The sequence below is a fragment of the Octopus sinensis genome, linkage group LG15 (assembly GCF_006345805.1).
Source record: "Octopus sinensis linkage group LG15, ASM634580v1, whole genome shotgun sequence".
Classification (NCBI taxonomy): Eukaryota; Metazoa; Mollusca; class Cephalopoda; order Octopoda; family Octopodidae; genus Octopus; species Octopus sinensis.
Genome location: NC_043011.1, coordinates 34377481 through 34402258, shown reverse-complemented (window position 1 = coordinate 34402258; position 24778 = coordinate 34377481). Strand labels below are relative to the sequence as shown.

General features: G+C 38.0%; 1 protein-coding gene across 5 annotated transcripts in view; it reads right to left on the bottom strand.

Moving 5' to 3' along the window:
* LOC115219918 (integrin beta pat-3) overlaps positions 1–24778 on the bottom strand; it is a 217450-nt gene that overhangs the window by 126131 nt on the left and 66541 nt on the right. For 3 of the 5 annotated variants that reach the window (XM_036509625.1, XM_029790225.2, XM_036509624.1), the window contains exon 2: positions 21951–22051. The exons of the other annotated variants lie outside the window; for them this stretch is intronic. In XM_036509625.1, coding sequence (XP_036365518.1) covers positions 21951–21991 — 41 coding nt within the window. In that variant the 5' untranslated portion in view covers positions 21992–22051. The remainder of the gene's footprint in view (positions 1–21950; positions 22052–24778) is intronic. 5 annotated transcript variants of the gene reach the window in all.

The following is a 24778-nucleotide window of genomic DNA, read 5'->3' as shown; positions in this document are numbered from 1 at the left end:
CCAGTATACGAAGTTTAAAATTTTTTAGTTACCTAGAAATTATGTTAAAAAACTGCCGTTCAAACCGAAAAGATCCCCAAGCACTTCGGCCAGGTCTCCAGTTTGATTCTATGCTTTTTTCCTTCTTTCCTGAAGGTCTTCGGGGCCCTGTGCATGGTTATTATGGCAATTATCTTCTTTCCTAACTAAAGGCCGCAGTCTGATGGCTGAAACAAGTAAAAATGAATGTAGGTACAGGCATAGTTGTGTGGTTAAGAAGTTCGTTTTGCAACTACGTGGTCTCGGGTTCAGTCCCACTGTAGAGCACTTTGGGCAAGTATCATTTACTATAGCCTTGGGTTGACCAATGCCTTGTAAGTGAATTTAGTTGACGTAAACTGTGTGGCAGCCCATCGTGTATGAGCTTGACAACCAGTGTTGGTTTGTTTACCTTTCCGTAAATGAACAGTTCGACAAATAAGACCGATAGAATAAGTACTAGACTTGAAAAACAGAAACAGTAATAGGGTCGATATCTTCGGTGTTCCGGCATGGCTGCAGTCCAATGACTAAAACAAGCAAAAGATATAGACAAAATCGGTTGGAGCGGATCGTGTTTTTAAAGCCAACTAATAGGAACAACGATCAAGTTTCGGTTTTATTAGGCCACCTCAGTGAAGCGTATTTCTTTTAAGGACCACGTAATGTAATATGTCCTTTCCGTGTTCATGACGGTAACATGTGACTTGAAGAAAATTTAGTTGTTATTTCTAGCAGGCTAAGTGACCATGTCGACGATCCCTCCTTGATTTGTATACTTAGTATATTTAGTGCAGAAGTTGCAATGAGTGGGGGTTGAACACTGTAGAAATGTATGTCAAGTGATAAGAAAACAGGTGTTTCGGCTGGGCTTGGCAGGATGTAGTTTGTAGTAGAGGCGACGAGAGGGAGTGAGAGAGAGTGTGTGAGAGAGAGTGAGAGAGAGAGAGAGAGAGAAAAGCATATGTGTACTAAAGGTTGTTGCGTATTGTGAGTTATTCTTTTGTCAATTAACTGAAAAGTTTTCTTTTGTATGTGCTTCACAATATTTAATGTGTGTTGTAGTACTATCCTTGTTATGTGACTAGTACGCTAAATGATTGGCCACATTTGAATTTTTTAAACTAAATTTATATTACTATATCTGATTGCATAAAAGCACGATCGTACTATATGCTCCAAATTTCAACAGAGCATAGCGAGGAAAATAGTTTAGCGTGTATTAATGCATAGGATCTGTTCAGTTTGGCTCACAGATTTTTTAATCAATTTTTTTTTTAACTAGACAGTTTGAAATTTCTAGCATGTTGGGTAACCATATGGAAGTTTTCTATAGCCGTCACCTTGCAACTATTCAAGTGAAATATTAGCTATATGTGTCCCACTATTAATTAGAGGGCTCCCGAAGGCCATGGCTACACATAAACACACACATACATGTACATATATGAAGAGGGGTATGTATATATATATATATGCATATGTGTATAAACGAGCACATATACACACACAGTTGTTGCAGTGGAACATTTCGTATCCAGTCAAATGATCGGGAGCGTGTAATTCGAATAACTAGGTGTGAAGTTGTAGCCGTATCTATGTACATTACATACACACACATCCAGAGCTTACAGCTGTTTCCGCTAAAAGATGCGGTGGACTCATAGTTAAGTGCCTGAGCAACATCTCACAGCGCCATCAGAGGCTCTAACATGAAGAGCAATTTATTTGGAAAAACAACACATTTAAGCATATGCATAAGCATTTGGTTGTGTACTAAGAAGCTTGTTTCCTAACCACACGTTTCCCGGTTCAGTCAGACTGCGTGGCACCTTCGTTAAGTGTCTTTCTACTACAGCATCGGATCGACCAAGGCTTTGTAAGTGGATTTGGTAGAGGGAAACTGAAAAAAAAGCTTGTCGTATGTATACATGTGTGAGTGTATTTGTGTCTGTGTTTGTTCCCTACTTCTTGACAACAGGTGTTGGTGTGTTTACGTCCTGTAAGCTAGCGGCTCGGCAAAAAGGGACCGAAGTAGCAAGCTTAGCAAGAAAATAAGTACTAGGATCAAGTCATTCGACTAAAAAACTTCTTGAACGTGGTGCCCCAGTATGGTCACAATCTAATGACTGAAACAAGTAAAAGATATATGTATGTATGTATGTATGTATGTATGTATGTATGTATGTATGTATGTATATACACACACAAATATATATATATATAATATATATATATATATGTGTGTTTGTTGAAATAGAAAGATGAATTTTCTTGTTACAGATTATTCAAAAGTTTAACCGATACCTGGGTAGCAAAAATCACAGCAGAAAATACACGGTTGGAGATAAGACCATTTGGTGTTGCAACCGTGCGTTGGTGCGGATAATTGAAGTTTAATATATTATTGAATGGAAGAAATGGAGTTGAACGAAGATTGTACAGAATTCCTTTTATTACATTCTACACATGTTTCAAAGGCCACAAATTTCCAAATTCAGATTTAATCTGAATTTGGAAATTTGTGGCCTTTGAAACATGTGTAGAATGTAATAAAAGGAATTCTGTACAATCTTCGTTCAACTCCATTTCTTCCATTCAATAATAATATATATATATATGTATATATACATACATACGACGGGCTTCTTTCAGTTTCCGTCTACCAAATCCACTCACAAGGCTTTGGTCGGCTCGAGGCTATAGTAGAAGACACTTGCCCAAGGTGCCACGCAGTGGGACTGAACCCGGAACCATGTGGTTTGTAAGCAAACTACTTACTACACAGCCATAGCAGTAATACCCGTCGTTGATCGGGTAATTACTTTTACTCTTTCTTGGAGCTACATTCAAAGTATTGTATATATAATTTATTCCTCCTGTATCTGTATATTTTAGAAGAGAAAAACATAATAATTGAAGTAGAAAAAAGATCGGGTACATACACGAACTTCTGTTTGTTTATTACATGACAATAATAAGTGAGTTGTATGTGATATTTTATTTATCAATACACTAATGGCAATTATATAATTCACTTCATTTAAATATGTAATTTACTCATTCTTGAATGTAATCATAGTAATGGCAAATTAAGTTATTGAACAATTCGTGTTGCATTAAGAGTCAATATTTCTTTGTAAGCAATGTTTTTTTGTTTTATTTTGGGGTGCATAAGCAAAGAGATTTGCTTTTACTCCCACACGTGGTGCTCCTACTTAAAGTTAGCCATGTGAAAAGCGTAGTTTTTCAAGCTGCAATCCAGCAACTGTTAGTGTTTGGCCCTGAATTTTATTAATGATCATAGCAAAAGTAATTTGTATAGGAAACTGTAACCGCTTAAATTGGAATGGGACATTCGATGGTATAACTGGTATGCGAGGAATGAAGACAGTCTCACCTTTACCACAACCAGTGAGAATATTTGCCTCAATGCAGTTCCCCATAAATTTATGCACAATTTGTCTTGTACCATTGCATAATTTTGGTTGAGACAAATTACGCAATAACATAATAGGAGTCCATTTTTTCAGCTGAAGACAATGAGGAGCTGTACCTGGTGGTTCTAGTAAATTATGGTGTAGTTAACATTATCACGTGATCACGTGACCGACCAGACCATCAGATGGTGTTACACATCGCTGGTCACAATGCATTCGCATTGTTTTAGCCTTCGAATGACGCCACCCCGCTGGCTAAGCGAGCAGGCCAACAGAAGAAAGAGTGAGAGAAAGTTGTGGTGAAAGAGTACAGCAGGGATCACCATCCCCTACCGGAGCCTCGTGGAGCTCTTAGGTGTTTTCGCTCAATAAACACTCACAACGCCCGGTCTGGGAATCGAAACCGCGATCCTACGACCGCGAGTCCGCTGCCCTAACCACTGGGCCATTGCGCCTCCACAGTTAACATTATACTGATCATCAATAAGACTGTCAATTGTGTTATAAGTGAATACTTCTCCCGAAGGTTTATTCAGTTTATTTACAGCAACAGGATAGCTCGCTCACGGATCCAATCTGTATTATTGTAATTAAGAAGAAGATTCGAAAAGATTTCAGCTCTCAAATCATCGACGGAATCAGATGAATTACATATTGGATTGAAGGTGGAATTCAGTATTGGATGTTCCAAATGCATAAAGCTTGCTTCCCAACCACATGGTTCGAGTTCAGTTCAACTGCGTGGCACTTTGGGTAAGTGTCTTTTACAATAGTGCCGGGCTGACCAAAGCTTTCTGTATTCGTTTGTGCCTCTCGACCACTTGGAAACCAAAGTTGGTTTATTTACGTCCTAGTAACTTGGTCGTTGGGCAAAAGAGAACCGTCAGGGTAATTACTGCAGTCGATTTGTTCGACTAAAACCTTTCAAAGCTCTGCCCCAGTATGACTGCAATCCAATAACTGAAACAAGTAATGGATGGATGGATGGCTGGCTGGCTGGCTGGCTGGCTGGATGGATGGATGGATGGATGGATGGATGGATGGATGCATGCATGCATGGATGAGTTAGATCAGAAATGGAAAGCATTAATGCGTCAATACTTTGTGATCTACGAGTTGATGGATATGAGCATTAGGCTTTTCACAAGAATCCAGCAAGCTGGTTAAGAATTTTTAATTGCGTTTGTATTACTTTAAGTACATTAGTTACGGGTAAACAGGTTTTGGGAGAATGTACTTATTTTACTGTTTGATTGTAACAGTGGGTGGTTTACCGTTCGAGAAAGAATGCAGAGCTTTCAATGAAGAACGTTTATTGCGCAATGTATTTTTTTCCCTCTATTTTCTCCTGACGGATAAATCGCAAGTTGAAATGAAGTATGAGACAGACAGACAGACAGACAGACAGAGAATTTACTAAAGAATGACACCAGTTGTGGTGTTGTGTGGTTATAGCTTTTATTTATTTCAGCCATTGCACTCTGGCCATGCTGGGGCACCTCCTTGTAGGGTTTTAGACGAACAAATTGACTCCATTTCTTATAACTGCCGTGTGTGTATTTGATCCTCACTACTGCTTGACAACCGGTGTTGGTGTGTTTACGCTCCAGTAACTTAGCTGTTTGGCAAGACAGGCCGATAGCATAAGTACGAAGCTTTAAATTTTTTTTAAAGTGCTGGAGTCGAATGCATCAACTAAAATTCTTCAAGGCAGTACCCCTAGCATGGCCGCAGTTTGCTGACTGAAGCAAGTAAAAGAAAAAAAAACATACTTATTCTATCGGTTCTTTTTTTGCCGAACAGCTAAGTTACGGCAATGTAAACAAACCAACACTGGTTGTCAACCGAAGTGGGAAAATCACAAACACAAAAACACACGTGTACACACACACAATTTTTTTTCGTATGGATTCATAAGAATCAAGGCACATCAACTCGTAGGACGCCAGAAATGGCTAGGTACGGTAAAATAGAGATCACAATGAAATAAACTACATTGAAGACATTAAGTGTTTGTAGGATACTGTAGGTAATGCAAGTACCAAATCCAAATACCATAAATACAATTCAGGGGTGGATCCTTGGTGTGACATGGGTATAAAAAGTAAACACAAATGACGTTTAAAATTTCCGACAGCTGTTTCGGTAGAATTTTATTTTTTTAATGCAGTAATAAAATATTACTTCATAATATATAATTTACCAACATAAAGTAAGATTTTAAACATCGACTCAGACTTATGATTAAATTTTACATTCGAATATATAGAATTGGGTGTGACTTAAAACAGGCAAATAAGAAACAAAGAGATCATGCAAATATTCATTCTAATTTCACTTTTAATGACTTTTTAATTAGAAGTCAAGGCCACGCTATCTCAGTTGATTCTTAAATTATTCGGCGTCATTGCTAAACAACACAATAATCTAGATAAGTGAATTCAACTTATATATCTATACGATCTCTCTGTTTCTTATTTGCCTGTTTTAAGCCACACCTAATTATTTTGTATATTGCAATATAAAACTTAAATGAGTCATTAGTCCAGCTAATGTTAGCTGTGGCCAAGTCAGTGTTTAAAATCTTACCTGTTTAAAATTTTACCTGACGGTTCTTGATACTACATTTAATATGATTTATTAAATAAATGTAATTCTATCGAAACAGCTGCCGTAAATTTTATACGACATTTGTGCTTTCATATATATATATATATACATATATATATACATACATACATACATATATATATATAATATATATATATATATATATATATATATATATATATATATACATATCTATATATACATATTATATATATATAATATACATATCTATATATCATATATATATATATACATACATATTATATATACATACATATATATATATAATACATATATATACATACATATATATATATATATATATATATATATATACATACATATATATATATATATATATATACATACATATATATATAATACATATATATATATACATACATATATATATATACATACAATATATATATAATATACATATTTATATATATATACATACATATTTATATTATATACATATATATATATATACATATTTATATATATATACATACATATATATATATACATATTTATATATATATATACACACATACATACATACATATATATATATACATACATATACATACGTACATATATATATACATACATATATGTACATAAATATGTGTGTGTGTGTGTGTGTGTGTGTGTGTGTGTGTGCGTGCGTGCGTATATGCATACTTTTCGTTCGGTCGGTTTTAGGTGCGCCAAAGTTCATTCAGCTGTCAAGAAATACGTGCCGGGTTTTTGGTAATATACTTGTGATCCTTCGTGTCTCACAACGAGCTTATCTCTCATCCATTTACAATTACTAATCATCTGTTTTCTAATAAATAACCCCCTTCGAACGTAGGGACATTTTTTTTTTTTTTATGTGTATCAATATCAACTATCGCCTCTCAATACAAGTACATACACACAAAACTGATACCAATAAGATATTGAGCTAAATTTCATAGACTGTAATACATCAGCCCTTCTTTCTATAACTTAGCAAAATAAAATGGTCGAATGGTATATGTATCTACTAAAAAGAAAATGGCGTTTATCGTGAAGTGAAGGTGCTATTTTTAATTTATATTTATTTTTGTTAACACCGTCGTGTTATATAACATTTTAAGTAGTTAAGACATTTTGGCTGCTGTTGTAGGAAGAAAAATAGCAGTAATATTTACGACTATTTACAAATACATTCTACTTTTGTAAACATGTACAAATACGTACATTGGTGCGTATCAAAATCAATGCTCAAATACTTTCCAACGTAAACACATATATATTTCTAAATTCACACGTAAGCTCTACAAGAATGTGCATATTCATACACACACACACACACACACACACACACACACACACACACACACATATATATATATATAATATTAATGTATGTGTGTGGTAGCGCACACACACACACACACACAAACCTCACAGTAGATTCTGAAACGCTAGACTTTTCAACACACACCAGGTTCTCGGACTTAATTTAAAGACCAAATTTCAGACATGTTTATCTAGAAATCAACCAAGATTCTTTTCGCATTTCCTCGTTATTTTCTCCATATCACAAGTCTGTGTTGTATGTATAATGTTTGTATATATGCACACATACACACACACACACACACCACCACCACCACCACCACCACCACCACCACCACCACACACACACACACACATACACAAAGACATACACACACGTGTAGACGTATACATTTATTACCTTGAAAAGTTGCATAAGTGACTTAAGACCCGAATGATTCATACATTGCCCATATCATACATTTGAAAATTGCATTTACCAAAATTTCAACCATTGAGACATTCACGAAGCTTTACAGCCGAACAAAACACACACACGTACCGACAAACATACGCGTAATTTCGATGGTTAGTATATATATATATATATATATATAATATATATATATATATATATAATGTTTGTATAATAATTTTGTATGTATGTATATCGTATTCGTACTTTATATATTCTGGCAGATTCGAACAAGAAAATTTGATTGCCGTTGTTTTTCATCATCAGAGATGTATGTACGTTGATGCATGGATGCATTACATACGTACATACATACATACATACATACATACATACATACATACATACATACATACATACATACATACATGTGTGTGTTTATGAGTGAAACACTTAAGCTCCACGCGGTTCCGGCAGAAGGTAATGGCGAACTTCTGCTGACTCTTTCGCCACAACTTTCTCTCACTCTTTCCTCCTGCATCTTGCAGCTCACCTGCGACGGACCGGCGTCCCGTCCAGGTGGGAGAACCTAATTCGCCAAGGAAACCAGGAAACCGGCCCTTATGAGCCAGGTGTGGCTCGAGAAGGAACAAACAACAAAATCATTCGGTGAAAATGCTTTTCACGAATAAAATTTGGAAATAATAAAAAAAAAAACGTCTGAATCAGCCTGTCAGTGAATGCTATTTTGTTATTTCCATTCGCCCATTGTCGATCCAATTAACCATTTCGATAACGATCTGCTCGAGATTGCTCTTGCTCCCGATATAAACTTAAATTTTTTCAAAGTGATCTAAGTCAAACCTTTCGTCAATTTCACGTTAAAATTAGGGTCCAGCTTAATAACGGTAACACTGTTTTTCTGAATTCTTCATTATTTTCAAAATATACTAAAACAAATGCAAAGTATTTCGACAGAAATATGGTAACAAAAGTGTTAAAGTGATCTTAATTCGCATGACTTGTCTTTTTAACAGCGAGTAATTCCAAATATGCAAAATTCATTCTCAGGACATATGAATCCGGATAAGTTTCGGTAATTTGAGTATATCAAAGGGAACTGGAAACGTGATATGAGATTAGTTAAACGATTTTATCATATAGATATCAATGTTTGATAAAGCAGAACGAAAGGATACCATGTGTACACGGGATGTAGAGGAAGATTTAAAATGTCCTTTTCTTCTTCTTCACTTATATAATTCCTAGGAGAACAACACTGACAAAATACTTTATTACTGAGACTATATGAAAACTTGGTCATCTATCGCTATCCACATAAAATCAGGTGTGACAGTAGGGTTATGAAGGTCACTTTGAAACCACGTGGTTTCGGGTTCAGTCCCGCTGCGTGGCACCTCGGGCAAGTATTTTCTACTATAGCCCGGGCTGACCAATGCTTTGAGAGTGAATTTGTTAACCTGTCGTGTGTGTGTGTGTGTGTGTGTGAATTCGTACCCCTCCACCACTTGTTAAAGAGGACAACAAACTTTAAGGCAAGGCAGATATCTCAAGACGTATACAATATTACTATTGTAAAAAACTCAAATTCTTACAGCTGTTTCTGGGATATCTCCGAGTATGGGATATCCTTGACACCCTAGTAATCCGTTACAGCACATACCTAGTGTACCTAATCGTTTAGGTCACCTGTGAAGTAAACCCTCATACGTTTGTCTACATCATCGTAATCTAGCGGTTCGGTACAAGAGAATCAATAAAATAAGTGCAAGACCTGTAAAAATAAGTACAATAGTAGTTGTTCCACTAAACCCTTCAAGGTGGTGTCCCTTCATGTCTGTAGTCAAATGATTGAAACAAATAAAAGGTAAAAAGTAAGAGATTCTACACGAAATGTAAATAATAGTTAATTCAACAAACGACGCTATGCAAATAAGCGATATCGAGTTTTAACGAAAGAAGAAAAGAATAGTCATCCGTGTATGTTATCTCTTTAAGCTGAATATTTTGGCTCGTTATTTTTCTATCAACAATCATCGTTCTCGTTGGCTGATTTGGTCTTGCAATGTTATTTAGAAAGCAACCAGTGAGAATGATAAGCATACGGCAAAAAATACGAACTCTTTGAGTTGTGAAGTATACACATAAGAAAAAATAGTTTCACTTGATGATCCTAGTTGCGTGAAACTCGAATAAGGAGAAAATATATGAAGTTTATATACATACATATAATATATATATATATATATATATATATATATATATATATGTGTGTGGTGTGTGTGTGTGTGTGTGGTGTGTGTGTGTGTGTGTGTGTGTGTGTGTGTGCGCGTTGGGTGCGGTATGTCTCTCATAAACACATACTTGCAGTATACTACCAACAAACAACACCCAATGGTTGCTATATATTACCATAAACTCAGTGCTATGGTATCCAGCGAGTGCTGGCGACCTACTTGTTGATATGCCTAGAGTCTAATGAATCCTGTAACTAATTATATATATATTGGGTTGTCCGGAAAGTTCGTACCGATTTTTAAAGGCGAGAAAAAAGTCAATAAATACTTGCCATCACATTTTTAATTAACCAAATAGGAACCATTTTGTTGCACAATGCGTCTCCATCTTTCCTCTAACTTGAAAATACCCTCTTCCCAGAATTGAGGTGGTTTCATGGCAAAGAATTCATCAAGGTATCTTTTTACGTCATCCAAGGAATTGAAATTTTTACCATTAACACTATTCTGCAGATACCCGAATAAGTGGAAATCCGAAGGAGCAATATCTGGTGAATATGGAGGGTGGAGTAACACATCCCAGCCAAGCTGCAGCAATTTTTGTCTGGTTCCCAAATCATAAAGTGCCGAAAATGAACCTACTTATCTTCCATTTTAAAGGGTTACAGAATTAACACAAGCTATAGGAGCATAAACCTTCTTCCACGAAAAGATAGCTTAAACTATGCTCTAAATGGAGGTGTGGTCAAATCCTATTTTATGGACTCAACCATGTTCCAAAATAAGTCGAAAGGTAAGCTACTATAAATCGGCACGAACTTTCCGAACAACCCAATACATATATATATATATATATATATATATATATATATATATATATATAATATATATATATATATATATATACGAGGGTGTGCTGAATAGTTCCTGGTTTTAAGGGTATCGCGAAAGGCCTGTTTGGAGGCCCAACCGTCCTGGGGTTTTTTTTTACAGAGCTTCTTACAAAAACTGAAGGAGGGAAAAATCTGAGAGGGGAATATATTTAAATAAAATCATAATTAACTGATCCTCCTGTATTTTCTTTTAACCAAAGCCAGGAACTTTTCAGTTCATATGCATATCAAATATGGTTTTTGGTTATTCTTTGTTATTGGCAAACTGTACCCCTTGATTCATTTGAAACCCCACCACCACCAAAAAAGCATTTTGGCTGAGCATTCCACAGACACGTGTACCCTTAACGTAGTTCTCGGGGATAATCAGCGTGACACAGAGAGTGACAAGGCTGACCCATTGAAATACAAGTACAACTCATTTTTGCCAGCTGAGTGGACTGGAGCAACGTGAAATAAAGTGTCTTGCTCAAGGACACAACGCGTCGCCGGGAATCGAACTCACAACCTTACGATCATGAGCCGAATGCCCTAACCACTAAGCCACGCGCCCTCACATGTCATACATAGAAGATACTCAATCGGCTTAAAAACTAGGGGTTAAATGCACGTGTATCTTAATACATCTTTACCACATGTCTCAGCGTAATAGATTAAAACAAATTACTCAATATTCTAGAATAGAGCTAAAATAAATTAAATAGAAGTATATAAAAGGCAAAATACACAAAGAAGTATGCACATATTATGTTGTGTCTGGGGAGAGACATCTTGTCCTAATGCCTTATTAGGCGCATATTGTTCATACTTATTCATCTTCAGACTCATTTCCTCCGTCAGCCTTTCTAACAATAAAACTGTTGTAAATCTCAAGTGCCTGGTAAACACTCTTGACATCACAACTTCATTTTCAATCTAGGCTCCATCCAAAACTCAACGTCTCTCTCTCTCTCTCTCTCTCTTCTCTCTCTCTCTCTCTCTCTCTCTCAATCAATCAGAAGGTAAACGAGATGAGCTGAGGAGAGAAAGGACTTTATTTACGAGAGCAGAGGCGGTCTTCAAATTCGCTCTTTCTCTCCCCTCCCTCTCTCTTTCTTTCATTCTCTTTCAATGAAAGTTTTACAAGCTGAGCTGAGGAAGGTAAGTACGTACTTCGTTTAGGAGTCAATGGCTACAGAGCTCTTCCCTTTTGAAAAATATCTGTCTCATGTGCTTGTCTTACACTCCTGGTCTTTACCATCGTCCTCGTCGCCATCGTTATCATCATCATCATCATCATCATCATCATCATCAACAACAACAACAACAATATAACAATAACAAATATTATAAATGATGTGACACACGATGTCAAGCTCTGTCTGAATAGAGACATTTTGTTATTATAACCAGCAATTAATGGAAAGTAACAATTAAACACGTCCAGTAATTAGCAAAATAGCGGTGGCATTGTAAACATGTATGTATGTATGTATGTATGTATGTATGTATGTATGTATGTATGTATGTATGTATGTATGCATGCATACTTGTATGTATGTATGTATGCATGCATGCAGGCTTGTATGTATGTATGTATGTATGTATGTACTGTATATATGTATGCATGCTTGTATGTATGTATGCATGCTTGTATGTATGTATGCATGCTTGTATGTATGTATGTATGTATGTACGCATGTATGTATGTATGTATGTATTTATGTATGTATGTATGTATGCTTGTATGTATGTATGCATGCTTGTATGTATGTATGTATGTATGTATGCTTGTATGTATGTATGTATGCATGCTTGTATGTATGCATGTATGTATGCATGCTTGTATGTATGTATGTATGTATGTATGTATGTACGTATGCTTGTATGTATGTATGTATGTATGTATGGATGGATGGATGGATGGATGTGTTTCTGTGTATATATCTCCTTTCTTCCTCCCATACATACATTATTTTGCTCTTTTGGCCCTCTTTTCCACATTCTCACTAACTTTGTCTGTCTGTCTGTCTCTCTCTCTCTCCCTCTCCCCCTCTCTCTCTCTCTCTCTCTCTCTCTCTCTCTCCTACAACAGTGTGCCATCGTTTCAACAATTGTATATCTATCTATAAAATTACATGACAAAGATAAGTGATATTTAAAACTGAGTTGTTTCAGTGCGAGTGTTTATATATTGATGCATGCGTCTGTGCGTGTAATGCAAGTGAGTCTGCATATCTGCCTGTGCATATTTATATATATACATACAAATGTGTACGCGTAAGTATAAATGTGCCAATATGCCTATGTGTGAAGGTGCCTCTCTAGATGTGCGTATATGTGTGTGTGTGTGTGAGTGTGTGTGGTTGTGGGGTATATGTTTTTTTGTATATGTCCAGAGCTTGTACTTTTGTATGAATATTTTATGTCTGTGTGTGTGCGTACGTGCGTGCACGCGTCCATATCAGTATCTTCTAAATGTTTCGCAATATCGGAATAAAATACTTCGTTCCAAACGTAATGTTGCTGATGTTGATATTGTTGTCGTTGTTCTTGGTGGTGGTCGTAGCAGTGATGTTGCAGTTGATATATTGTAGTTAAGATTTCATTACAGTATCATCGCCTCCTTTTCTCTCTCTGTGTTTGTGTGTGTGTGTGTGTGTGTATAAATTGTAGCTGTTTTTTTTTTTTTTTTTTTTTTTTTTTTTCTCTCTATTTTTGGATTCTGGAGATATTGATGAGGTGCAATGAGGGTATTGGTGAGGGTAGAAAGTAGTGCGGTTTTGTATTACTGTTCAATAATCTCTCAAAAATGTTTCTGTTAGCAGAAGTGTGTATGTGCGTGTGTGTGTATGTGCGTGTGTGTGTGTATGTGTGTGTGAGTGCGCGTGCGTAAGCATGCTACTGGACAGGAAAGAAATATAATCTCGATCACTGCTACCACCACCACCACCACCACCACACCACCACCACCACCACCGTCGCCGCCACCACTACTACTATCTTCTACATAATCCCTATCGCCAATATCATGGAATTACTCATCGTCACTATAGTCATCACTACCATAAGCATCATCATTATCATCTACATCATTATCTACATCCAATTTATCATCGTTACTACTGTCATCACGATTAGCATTACATTAATAATAATGATAATAATAATAATAATAATAATAACAATAATAATAATATTAATAATAATAAAATGCTCTGATGCAGTACCAGGCAGTGGCTCTCATGGCTTCTGATCTTAAGTGATTGGAAGTGTTATCATGTACATTGTTTTGTCTTGGTATAAAAGATGTGCTACAGCAAATATTCTGCTCAATACCACAGATTTGCTTGTCAGTTGTTTGACCTTAACCAGTTGAGCATGTCCCTTAGTGGCTGACGATATGTGCATCTCTGATCACGAGCAAAAGTAGTGGGGGGAGCATCATAGCCATGTGTTCAGAGGGATTCTTTGGGGTTTGAATAATTCACGTCTGGAAACATGGATGTATCGTTCAACATCCTTAAACAACCCTTATTCAGGGACCTTTTGAGCGGGATGGGTTACTCGACCAGAAGAAAATTCTAACTGGGCCCCTCTTGCTAGGTCGTGCGCTGTTTATCTTGATATGCGATCACCATGTCGCGCATACATGGTTGTGATGCATGTGCCTAGTGTACCCTTATCAGACGGGTAGTCATGATGGGTATATTGGGCTTCGTATATTTTACCCCAGTGTCACTTTGATGGCATGAACTGCTCTCTCACTCAATAATAATAATAATAATAATAATAATAATAATAATGATAATGATAATAATAATAATAATAATAATAATAATAAGTTTTCAAATTTTGGTACAAGGCAAGCAGCTTCTGGTGAGAGATTAAGTCGATTAAATCGACCCAGTACTCAACTGGTACTTATTTTATCAACCCCGGAAAGATGAAAGGCAAAGTCGACCTCGGAGAAATTTGAACTAAGAACATAGCAAAGAAACACAAAATCCGGTTAAGCATTTTGCCCGGCGTGCTAACAATTCTGCCAGCTCGCTGCCTATGATGATAATAATTATAGCAATAATGATCCTTTCTACTAAAGGCACAAGGCCTGAAATTCTAGGGGAGGACCACCCCAGAGTTTCACCGGTACTTCATTTATCGACTCCGAAAAGATGAAATGTACAGTCAACCTCGGCGGAATTTCGCCCGGCGTGCGAATTGAGGGAGGTTGTATGTGTGGTATATATTGACCAATGCATGTACTGTGCTGTCCTGTCATAGTCTTTGTGAATACACTGTTGTTGCAAGTCGGCTGCATCCCGAGATTATGCGATCGATTGTCTCTGGAGGTTTCTGCATGCGCGGCACGATGGGCCGCATTCATATTCAAGAACATTACGCTGGTAATTAACTTTTAGATGGACCCCAGTGCTTTCATCGAGCCCAAGTATTTCACTGCTAGTCGATTCATCAACTCCGAAAGGATGAAAGACAGACCCGACCTCAGAACGGGAAGAAATACCGTTTCGCATTTTGTCCGATTCTAAACAGCTACCTTAATATTAATAACAAGAGCACTCAGAGAGCACAAACCTCCGCCAAGGCAACACCAACGTCCTCTCAACGATTAGCCAGAGATGATTTTTGAAATGAGGAGATCTGAAATAAACTGGATTTCTCTCAAAAACGAGAATACTAAAAATGAACCTGAACGCTCTCAAAAATTAAGTACAAAAACAGGAAAAATAATCCAGAATCCTTGTCCGGTACCAGATCGATCCCAAAATCTAACCAGTTCGTGCCAATCACGAGGCCAAGCATCCCTAAAAGTTTCATTCGAATCCATCCAGCGGTTCTTGAGATATCTTGTTCACAGACGAACAAACAAACACGACTGAAAACAACACCTCCGCCTTCGCTATGGTGGAGGTAATAATCTTTTCTACAAAAGGCATAAGGCCTGAAATTTTGGAGGTGGGGACTAGTCGACCCCAGTGTTCAACTGGTATTTATTTTATCAACACCCGAAAGGATGAAAGACAAAAATCGACCTCGGTGGAATTTGAACCCAGACTGTAAAGGGATAGAAAAACGCCGCTAAGCATTTTATCCAGCATGCTAACAGATCATCACTTTCATAATAATAATGATCGTTTCTATTATAGGCACAAGACCTATAATCTTTTATGTTATAGGCATAAGTCCTGAAATTTGTGAAGAAGAGTAGAGTAGATCACATCGACCCCAGTATTTGACTGGTACTTATTTTATCGACCCCGGTATTTGACTGGTACTTATTTTATCGACCCCGAAAGGATGAAAGGCAAAGTCGACCTCGGCGGAATTGGAACTCATAACGTAAAGACGGGTGAAATGCCGCTAAGCACTTTGTCCAGCATGCTAACGATTCTTTTCTACTCTAGGCACAAGGCCCGTAACCTTTGGGGAAGAGGCCAGTCGATTAGATCGACCTCAGTACGTAACTGGTACTTAATTTATCGACCCCGAAAGGATGAAAGGCAAAGTCGACCACGGCGGAGTTTGAACTCAGAATGTAAAGACATGAAAGACCTATTTCTTTACTACCCACAAGGGGCTAAACACAGAGGGGACAAACAAAGACAGACAAACGGCTTAAGTCGACTTCGGCGGAACTGGAACTCAGAACGTAGCGGCAGACGAAATGCCGCTAAGCATTTCGCCCGGCGTGCTAACGTTTCTGCCAGCTCGCTAAGAGACTAGTTGAAAGAGGTTTGAGATCCTGTGTACACTCGCAAAGACAAATAACCATGGCTTTGATCATGGGTCAGCTCAGTCGGGATTGACATGAGACTAAACAACAAGTCCTCTCCCATCACTATTATCACCACCACCATCATCATCATCATTATCACCATCCTCTTCACCAAAATCATCATCATTATCATTACTATCCTCTTCATCAAAAATCCTCATCATAATCACCAATACCACCACAATCACTAAAACCATCACCACTACCATTATCATCATCATCGTACCATCATCCATTGTCGCAGTGTTTATTACAAGACTGAACAGAAGTCATTTAAAATCTACAATCAATAATACTGAGAGCAGCTTATGAATCCCAAATGACTGAAATCCTATCTAGATCCACAGGAATACTTGAACACCAGAAAGCAGCAGCAGTAGCAGCAGCAGTAGTAGCAGTAGTAGTAGTAGTAGTAGTAGTAGTAGTAGTGGTGGTGATGGTGGTGTCATAGAAGTGGTTGTAGTAGTAGTAGTGGTGGTGGTACAGAAGTGGTTATAGTAGTAGTAGTGGTGGTGGTGGCATGGTAGAAGTGGTTGTGGTAGTGTTGGTGGTTGCATGGTAGACATGGTTGTAGTAGTAGTAGTGGTGGTGGCACAGAAGTGGTTATAGTAGTAGTAGTGGTGGTGGTGGCATGGTAGAAGTGGTTGTGGTAGTGTTGGTGGTTGCATGGTAGACATGGTTGTAGTAGTAGTAGTGGTGGTGGTAGCATGGTAGAAGTGGTTGTAATAGCAGTAGTGGTGGTGGTGGTGGTGGTGGCATGGTAGAAGTGGTTGTAGCAGTAGTGGTGGTGGTGGCATGGTAGAAGTGGTTGTAGTTGCAGCATTAGTAGTGGTGATGGTGGCATGGTAGAAGTGGTTGTAGTAGCAGTAGTAGTGATGGTGGTAGTTGTGATGGTAGTAGTAGTAGTAGTAGCAGCAGCAGCGACGACGATGGCGGTGGTGCTGGTGCTGGTGGGAGTGGTGATATTAGATTCCAGTGATATTTGAACTCGTAACAGTTTGAGATAGTAGCATTGTTAGTAATTAGCCTTCACATAATTATAACCGCTGCCATCACCACCACAAGCACCACCTAATCATTTGTTAGAATTAGCAACCAAATCTTCATCAGACTAAGGAAAGGAAGGGCTGTGTAGTCCTTGTTTAGCACAAAAAAATAAATAAATAAAATAATAAGGTTGGATGGTCACGGCTTGAATCTCTTTGACCACAGTTGCTGACCATGGGACAATATCAATAAAATAACAATTAACAACAACAATCGATGTTACACCACCATCACAACTACCACCACCACACAACCACCACCACCATCACAACCACCACCACCATCACAACCACTACCACCACCATCACAACCACTACCACCATCACAACCACCAAACCACCATCACAACCACCACCATCATCACAATCACCAAACCACCATCACAACCACTACCACCATCACAATCACCAAACCACCACCATCATCACAATCACCAAACCACCATCACAACCACCACCACCATCATCACAATCACCAAACCACCATCACAACCACCACCACCATCACAATCACCAAACCACCACCATCATCACAATCACCAAACCACCATCACAACCACCACCATCATCACAATCACCAAACCACCATCACAACCACCACCACCATCACAACCACCACCACCATCACAATCACCAAACCACTACCACCACCACCACCACCACCATCACAACCACCACCACCATCACAACCACCACCATCATCACAATCACCAAACCACCACCACCATCACAACCACCACCATCATCACAATCACCAAACCACCATCACAACCACCACCATCATCACAATCACCAAACCACCATCACAACCACCACCACCACCATCACAACCACCACCACCATCACAATCACCAAACCACCACCACCACCACCATCACAACCACCACCACCACCACCGTCACCAACACCGCAACCATGACCGACACCACTAGAGTCATTACATTTTCCGTTGTTGTCATCACTATCATTATTGTCGTCATTATCATCATCATCGCCGTCCATTAACGTTATTACAAAACGCTACAGCTCATTATCTTTATAATTATTGCTTAGGAAGAGACGACACCAAAAAAGAGGAGGGAGTAAAAAAAAATACGACAATGATTTGGAATAGGGTTGGGAGAAAGAAGAAGGGTGGGGTGAAATGGAATAAAGAAAAAGAAACAAAAAAAGGAAATAAAAAGGATGTGGGCACTGTCCATGGTGGCGGTGGTTGTGAGGAAGGGGTCTTGAAGTCACGATGAAAACAGCTTAATACTTTCATAATGATAACAATTACTCATTTTAACTCAGCCTTTATCATATATAGGATCAATTAGTTAAATAAATAAATGTGCCAAGAAATGACACACCCTTTCTCATTTAGACAGATTAATCAGCTTAATTGACCGGACATTGGGACATCATCAGTGATATGCCAAATAGATAACGATGTTTGTTTGTCTCATTAAGTAGTTCATTTTTTTTCCCCTCCATAATTTAATCAGGAGGATGAGGAAAGTGTCCATGATCTATCTTCGCAGACTATCCGAGATTGGTAAATAATGTTACGATTGATGAAAGAAAAATGAACGTATGAGATACGGCAAATTAATGTCTCGTTTAGTCAAGATTAGCTCAGATGGGAGTTGACAACGGCCGATTCTGCTCTGCCTGAATTCTGTGCAAAGAGAAAAGTGAGTAGTGAGTACTCAGATGTTTTGGCTGCAATCAGCCGAAATATAAGGCCGGACAGCTTCCAGTTCCAATTTAGACACTACCTGTTGAAGGTTACCGTTCGCTGTCACTTCAACGTGCGGTTTACCTGGCCACTTGTATTTTAGTGTGCAGTCTAACCCTGACCCTAACCTAAACTAACCTTAAGCTCTAAATTCTAACCTTAAATCTAAACTTAAACCTTAACCCTAAACTTAAACTCTAACCTTAACCCTAAACCCAACGCAGATCAGGTCATTTCACAGCGTAGACTAATAAACTGCGCGCTAAAGTAGCACCTAGTGCTCTCTCAGTAGCCTAATGTGAAAACAATGAATGATCAAAGCTTCAGCTGGTTTCACAAGAGTTACTGCATTAGCCGTCTTCTGACTTGCTGGAAGAGGTGCGATCGATAAAGATCAATGCAAAGTAAAAAGTAGCGAAAATTGAACGGTAATAAAAATATAACCAAATGAAACTATGTTACGCACGATGTGAGTTGGCAAAACGGACTGACAGAAACGTACTTCACATGCATGCAGAAAAAGGACCACATTTTATAATGTGATTCATTTTAAGTGTGATTTCAGGAAATTTTAACTTCTGTTTCTAACAAGCAGGTCGAACTACTACCTAAAGGTGCCACTGCTAAGTGGTGGTGGTGGTGACAGCGGTGATACTACATAGTATCGACGGGTTGTGTGTTAAGTCGGTTTTACTCACAGAAGCTGTGTTGTTTAATGTCCATGTAGGCGACAGGTTGTAATGGAGGTGGTTGCTTTAGTGGTGGCGATGGTTGTGTGTGTGTGTGTGGAGGAGGAGGAGAAGAACTATTCTGCTTTGTGTTTCTTATAACATTTTTACTGTATATTATGTTATTATATTCAGAAGTTAGGGAGTGTCATTATTGCAATAATTGCTGTTTGTCGGCAGATTCCTATCAATCCACTGTAAACATTCGCGCACGCACGCACGCACACGCACACACACACACACACACACACACCACACACACACACACCTACACACACATACGTATGTGTGTGTGGAAGTGCGTGTCTGTGCACAAATATGTATTTTTTTTTATTTCCCCTTTGTCGGCAATTATACGAATTAGTAAACCTCCAAATTATTGTTGTCGCCACTGAAATTCCTGTCCGCTCCTCTTCATATAATCCCAATTAAGGACACAAAACGCTTCCTTTCCTCCAAGATAAGCACAATAGTTTTGGTGAATTTAAAGAATGGAATTTACAGCGTGTTCTTTTGTTTACAGTTTTTTTTTTGTCTTCTTACAAAATCGATTCTACGTAGATCAGTGGTTACAACCATTTTCGGATCTTTTCGGTTTGACCGGCAGTTTTTTCTAGCGGTGTCATATGAAATAGTCACCCATAATTATGACCCTAGTGTCGATCTATTGCATTTCAATCTGTTTTAGAGTTAGGGTTAGGGGTGGGGGGGAAGGGTATCTTTTTTTCTTCAGAAATGTAAATAAACCCAATCTGTTTCTTAAACGAGGGACATATTCATACGGCACAGAATGTTTTCATTTCAATAGACGTCAGTGATTGGTTGAAATTGCAGAAATTGAAGAAAAAACAACAACAAATATCTTACAAACTATAGAATTTTCTCAATAAAGCCAAGAGAAAAAGATGTTTTATAAACACATTCTACCAGTAAACGAAGTTTAAAAGTGTTTAGTTACGTGGAAATTATTTTTAAAACCTGCCGGTCAAACCGAAAAGATCCCCATTTTCTACCTATGAACCTCTTTGGTTCCTATTTTACTCACATGGATCCTCATAGGCATTCGATGCTTAAAAAATTCTTGGTGGAGGTAAAGAATACGTACACCACCCGTTTTCGGCGTAACAAAAACCCTAACCCTAAACACCGGGTGTACGTATTCTTTACTTTCGCCAAATTCTGATATTTTCATAATTGAATACAATCTTTTTGCCTTTTAGCTTTTACTAGTTTCAGTAAAAAGACTGCGGCCATGCTGGAGCACCACCCTTAGTCGAAGAAATCTACACCAGGACTTAAACACGTGCGTGTGACTTCTTTGAGTGGTGGGACGATTTAGCGTCTATTTCTTAGCATATAGGCGAGAAATTTTTTCTAAGCCCTTATTATAACACATATAATAAATCTGGCTGTTATTTCTAGCACACCACCAGAAGTCACTCGTTATTTCTTTCTCAGTCTCACAACTATTGATGCTTTTCAATATTCTCTCCCCATAAACACATTTTATGGAATAATAATGCTGAAAGTAACACACGCGGAAAAAACAAAACAAACAAAAAAATATGGTAATGAGGCCGTGTGTGTGTGTGTGTGTGTGTGTGTGTGTGTGTGTGTGTGTGTGTGTGTGTGCATGTTTGTGTATGTGTGTGTGTGTGTGTGTCTGTAAGAGAGAGAGAGAGAACATTTTTCTGAAAGAAAATTTTGCTATGAAAATAAATCATCTTTTACATACCTCTTATTAAAATCCATCTGGATAAATCCCAGCAATAACATTCTCAGGCTCTCCAATATTTTAGAATGATAAATAGAAGCAATCGGATGCAGGAAGCGGATCTAAAAAAAAAAATCAAATTTTTCTTTTTTATATAGCATAAATATGTTTATGGGGTGAAATATTGAAAATCATCAATACAAATCTGAGACAGAAACAAGGAGGGGGGTCTTGGAATGTGCTAGAAACAACAGCCAAAATCTCCCTTAAATCACACTTATTCCTCTGAAAAGATTTTTGTTTTACCGAAAACGTTTCTCCCAAGTATTTTCAGTGTGTAGTACAATAAAAATTTTAATAACAATAATTGGCCAAAAATCTGTCCGGATTGGGGAGTGAAAAAAATCATAAATTTTCAATTTTTTCTTTTTTGTTTTTTGTTATAAAAAGATGTCTCCCATCATCTCGAAGGCTGTGGTGAAAAACAAATAAAACAAAAAAACATTGGAATAAATCCCCGTCAAAACGGAGAAATTCCGGGCCGTCTGATCCGAAACTCCATTCTTTAGAAACATCCCCGGATCTTTTCGGTTTGAACGGCAGTTTTTAACATAATTTCTAGGTAACTAAAAAAGTTGAAACTTCGTATACTGGTAGAATGTGTTTGTAAAACATCTTTTTTTCTTGGCTTTATTGAGAACATTCTATAGTTTGTAAGGCATTTGTTGTTGTTTTTTCTTCAATTTCTGCAATTTCAACCAATCACTGACGTCTATTGAGGTAAAAAAAACATTCTGTGCCGTATGAATATGTCCCTCGTTTAAGAAACAGATTGGGTTTATTTACATTTTGTGAAGAAAAAAAGATACCCTACCCCCACCCCTAACCCTAAAAGAGATTGAAATGCAATAGATCGATACTAGGGTCATAACTATGGGTGACAATTTCATATGACACCGCTAGTAAAAACTGCCGTTCAAACCGAAAGGATCCACTTCCCCCACCCCCGCCGTCTTGCAAAAACTTTTGCCAACAAATTTCTTTGCAATCGTAATCTATACCGTTTGAAAGGTATTTGTATAAAATTTCATTAACAGATACCCATTTTCCTGAAAGTTATGAAACTCCTCTCCCTGGAGTGGCTGTGTGGTAAGTAGCTTGCTTACCGGCCGCATGGTTCCGGGTTCATTCTCGCTGCGTGGCACCTTAGGCAAGTGTCTTCTACTATAGCCTCGGGCCGACTAAAGCCTTGTGAGTGGATATGGTAGACGGAAACTGAAAGAAGCCCGTCGTATATGTGTGTGTGTGTATGTGTGCATGTTTGTCTGTGTTTGTCCCTCCAACATCGCTTGACAACCGATGCTGGTCTGTTTACGGCCCCGTGACTTAGCGGTTCGGCAAAAGAAAACCGACAGAATAAGTACTAGGCTTATAAAGAATAAGCCTGGGGTCGATTTGCTCGACTAAAGACGGTGCTCCAGCATGGCCGCAGTCAAATGACTGAAACAAGTAAATGGATAAAAGAGTAAAAGAGTAACTCCTCGAGAAAACTTTTTGTAACGAGTCTCTACATAGACTCAATCTACAGGATCTAAACGATATTTGTTGAAAATTTCCTTAAAAAGTATCCATTTTTCTGGAAGTTATGAGGCAATAAAGTCGGAGGAGGGGTACACATTTGTAGTTATGCCTAATCGACTTATCCCCTGCCTCAAAATTGCTGGCCTTGTGCCAAAATTTGAAACCATTATTGATCGGGTAGAATCGTTAGCACGCCGAGAAAAAATGCTTAGTGACATTTCGTCCGATCTTACGTTCTGTGCTGAAATTCTTCAGAGGTCGACTTTGCCATTCATCCTTTCAGAGTCAATAAAAATGAGTACCAGTTGAGCACTGGGATTGATGTAATCAGCTTATCTCCTGTCCCGAAATTGCTGGCCTTGTGCTAAAATTTGAAACCATTATTGATCGGGAGGTAACTATATTGTGTGACATTAAAAAAAAAAAAAACTGCATGGTATGATTCGAGAGAAATTTCAGTGCGAGCGGTTAACTTATTATGCTTAGCAGAGAGTTTTGTTTTGCTTGTTATACCCTTTGTGGGGTTCATTTCTGATAATCAATGCACCAGCTATTTTTATTACCGATAATGCTTTTAATCTCATAAACCCAAATCATGCCTACCACCACCACCACCACCACTACCATATACACAAACTATCCTTTAATAGATTTCTGAACTTCCGCTTTTCCTTCCTTCCCGGAAATGTTTTGACCGGAAGGAATGGAAATCTTCATGAAATTGCATGTTTTCGCTTTTGTTTTTAGCTATGAATAATACATATGGACGATTATATTTCATCTCTTTGTCAACGTTGACATGTTTTTTTTTAATTATTTATTTGTCTATTTATTTATTTTGCAATGTTTCAGTATTGGTACATGATGCCATTGACCCTCACAAACATCCCTCCTGATATAGAAGGAGTAGACTGAAAAAGAGGGTGAATGGCATTGCCTTCTAACACCGACATTTTCTAGACCAATATCGAAGGATCGGACTCTTTTCTTTCTTTTTTCTTTTCTTGTTCCAGTCTTTGTACTGTGGCCATAGTGGGACACTGCCATGAAGGGTTTTAGTCGAACAAATCAACCCGAGTACGTATTTCTTAAATCTGGTACTTATTCTGTCGGTCTCTTTGGCCAAACCGCCAAGTTACGAGGACGTAAACAAACCAACACTGGAAGAGGAGCAAACACAAGACGTATATATACACACACACACACCAAAGATTTCAACACAATTTCCGTCTTGGTCTGTTATAGAAGACAGTTGCTTGGATGCCGTG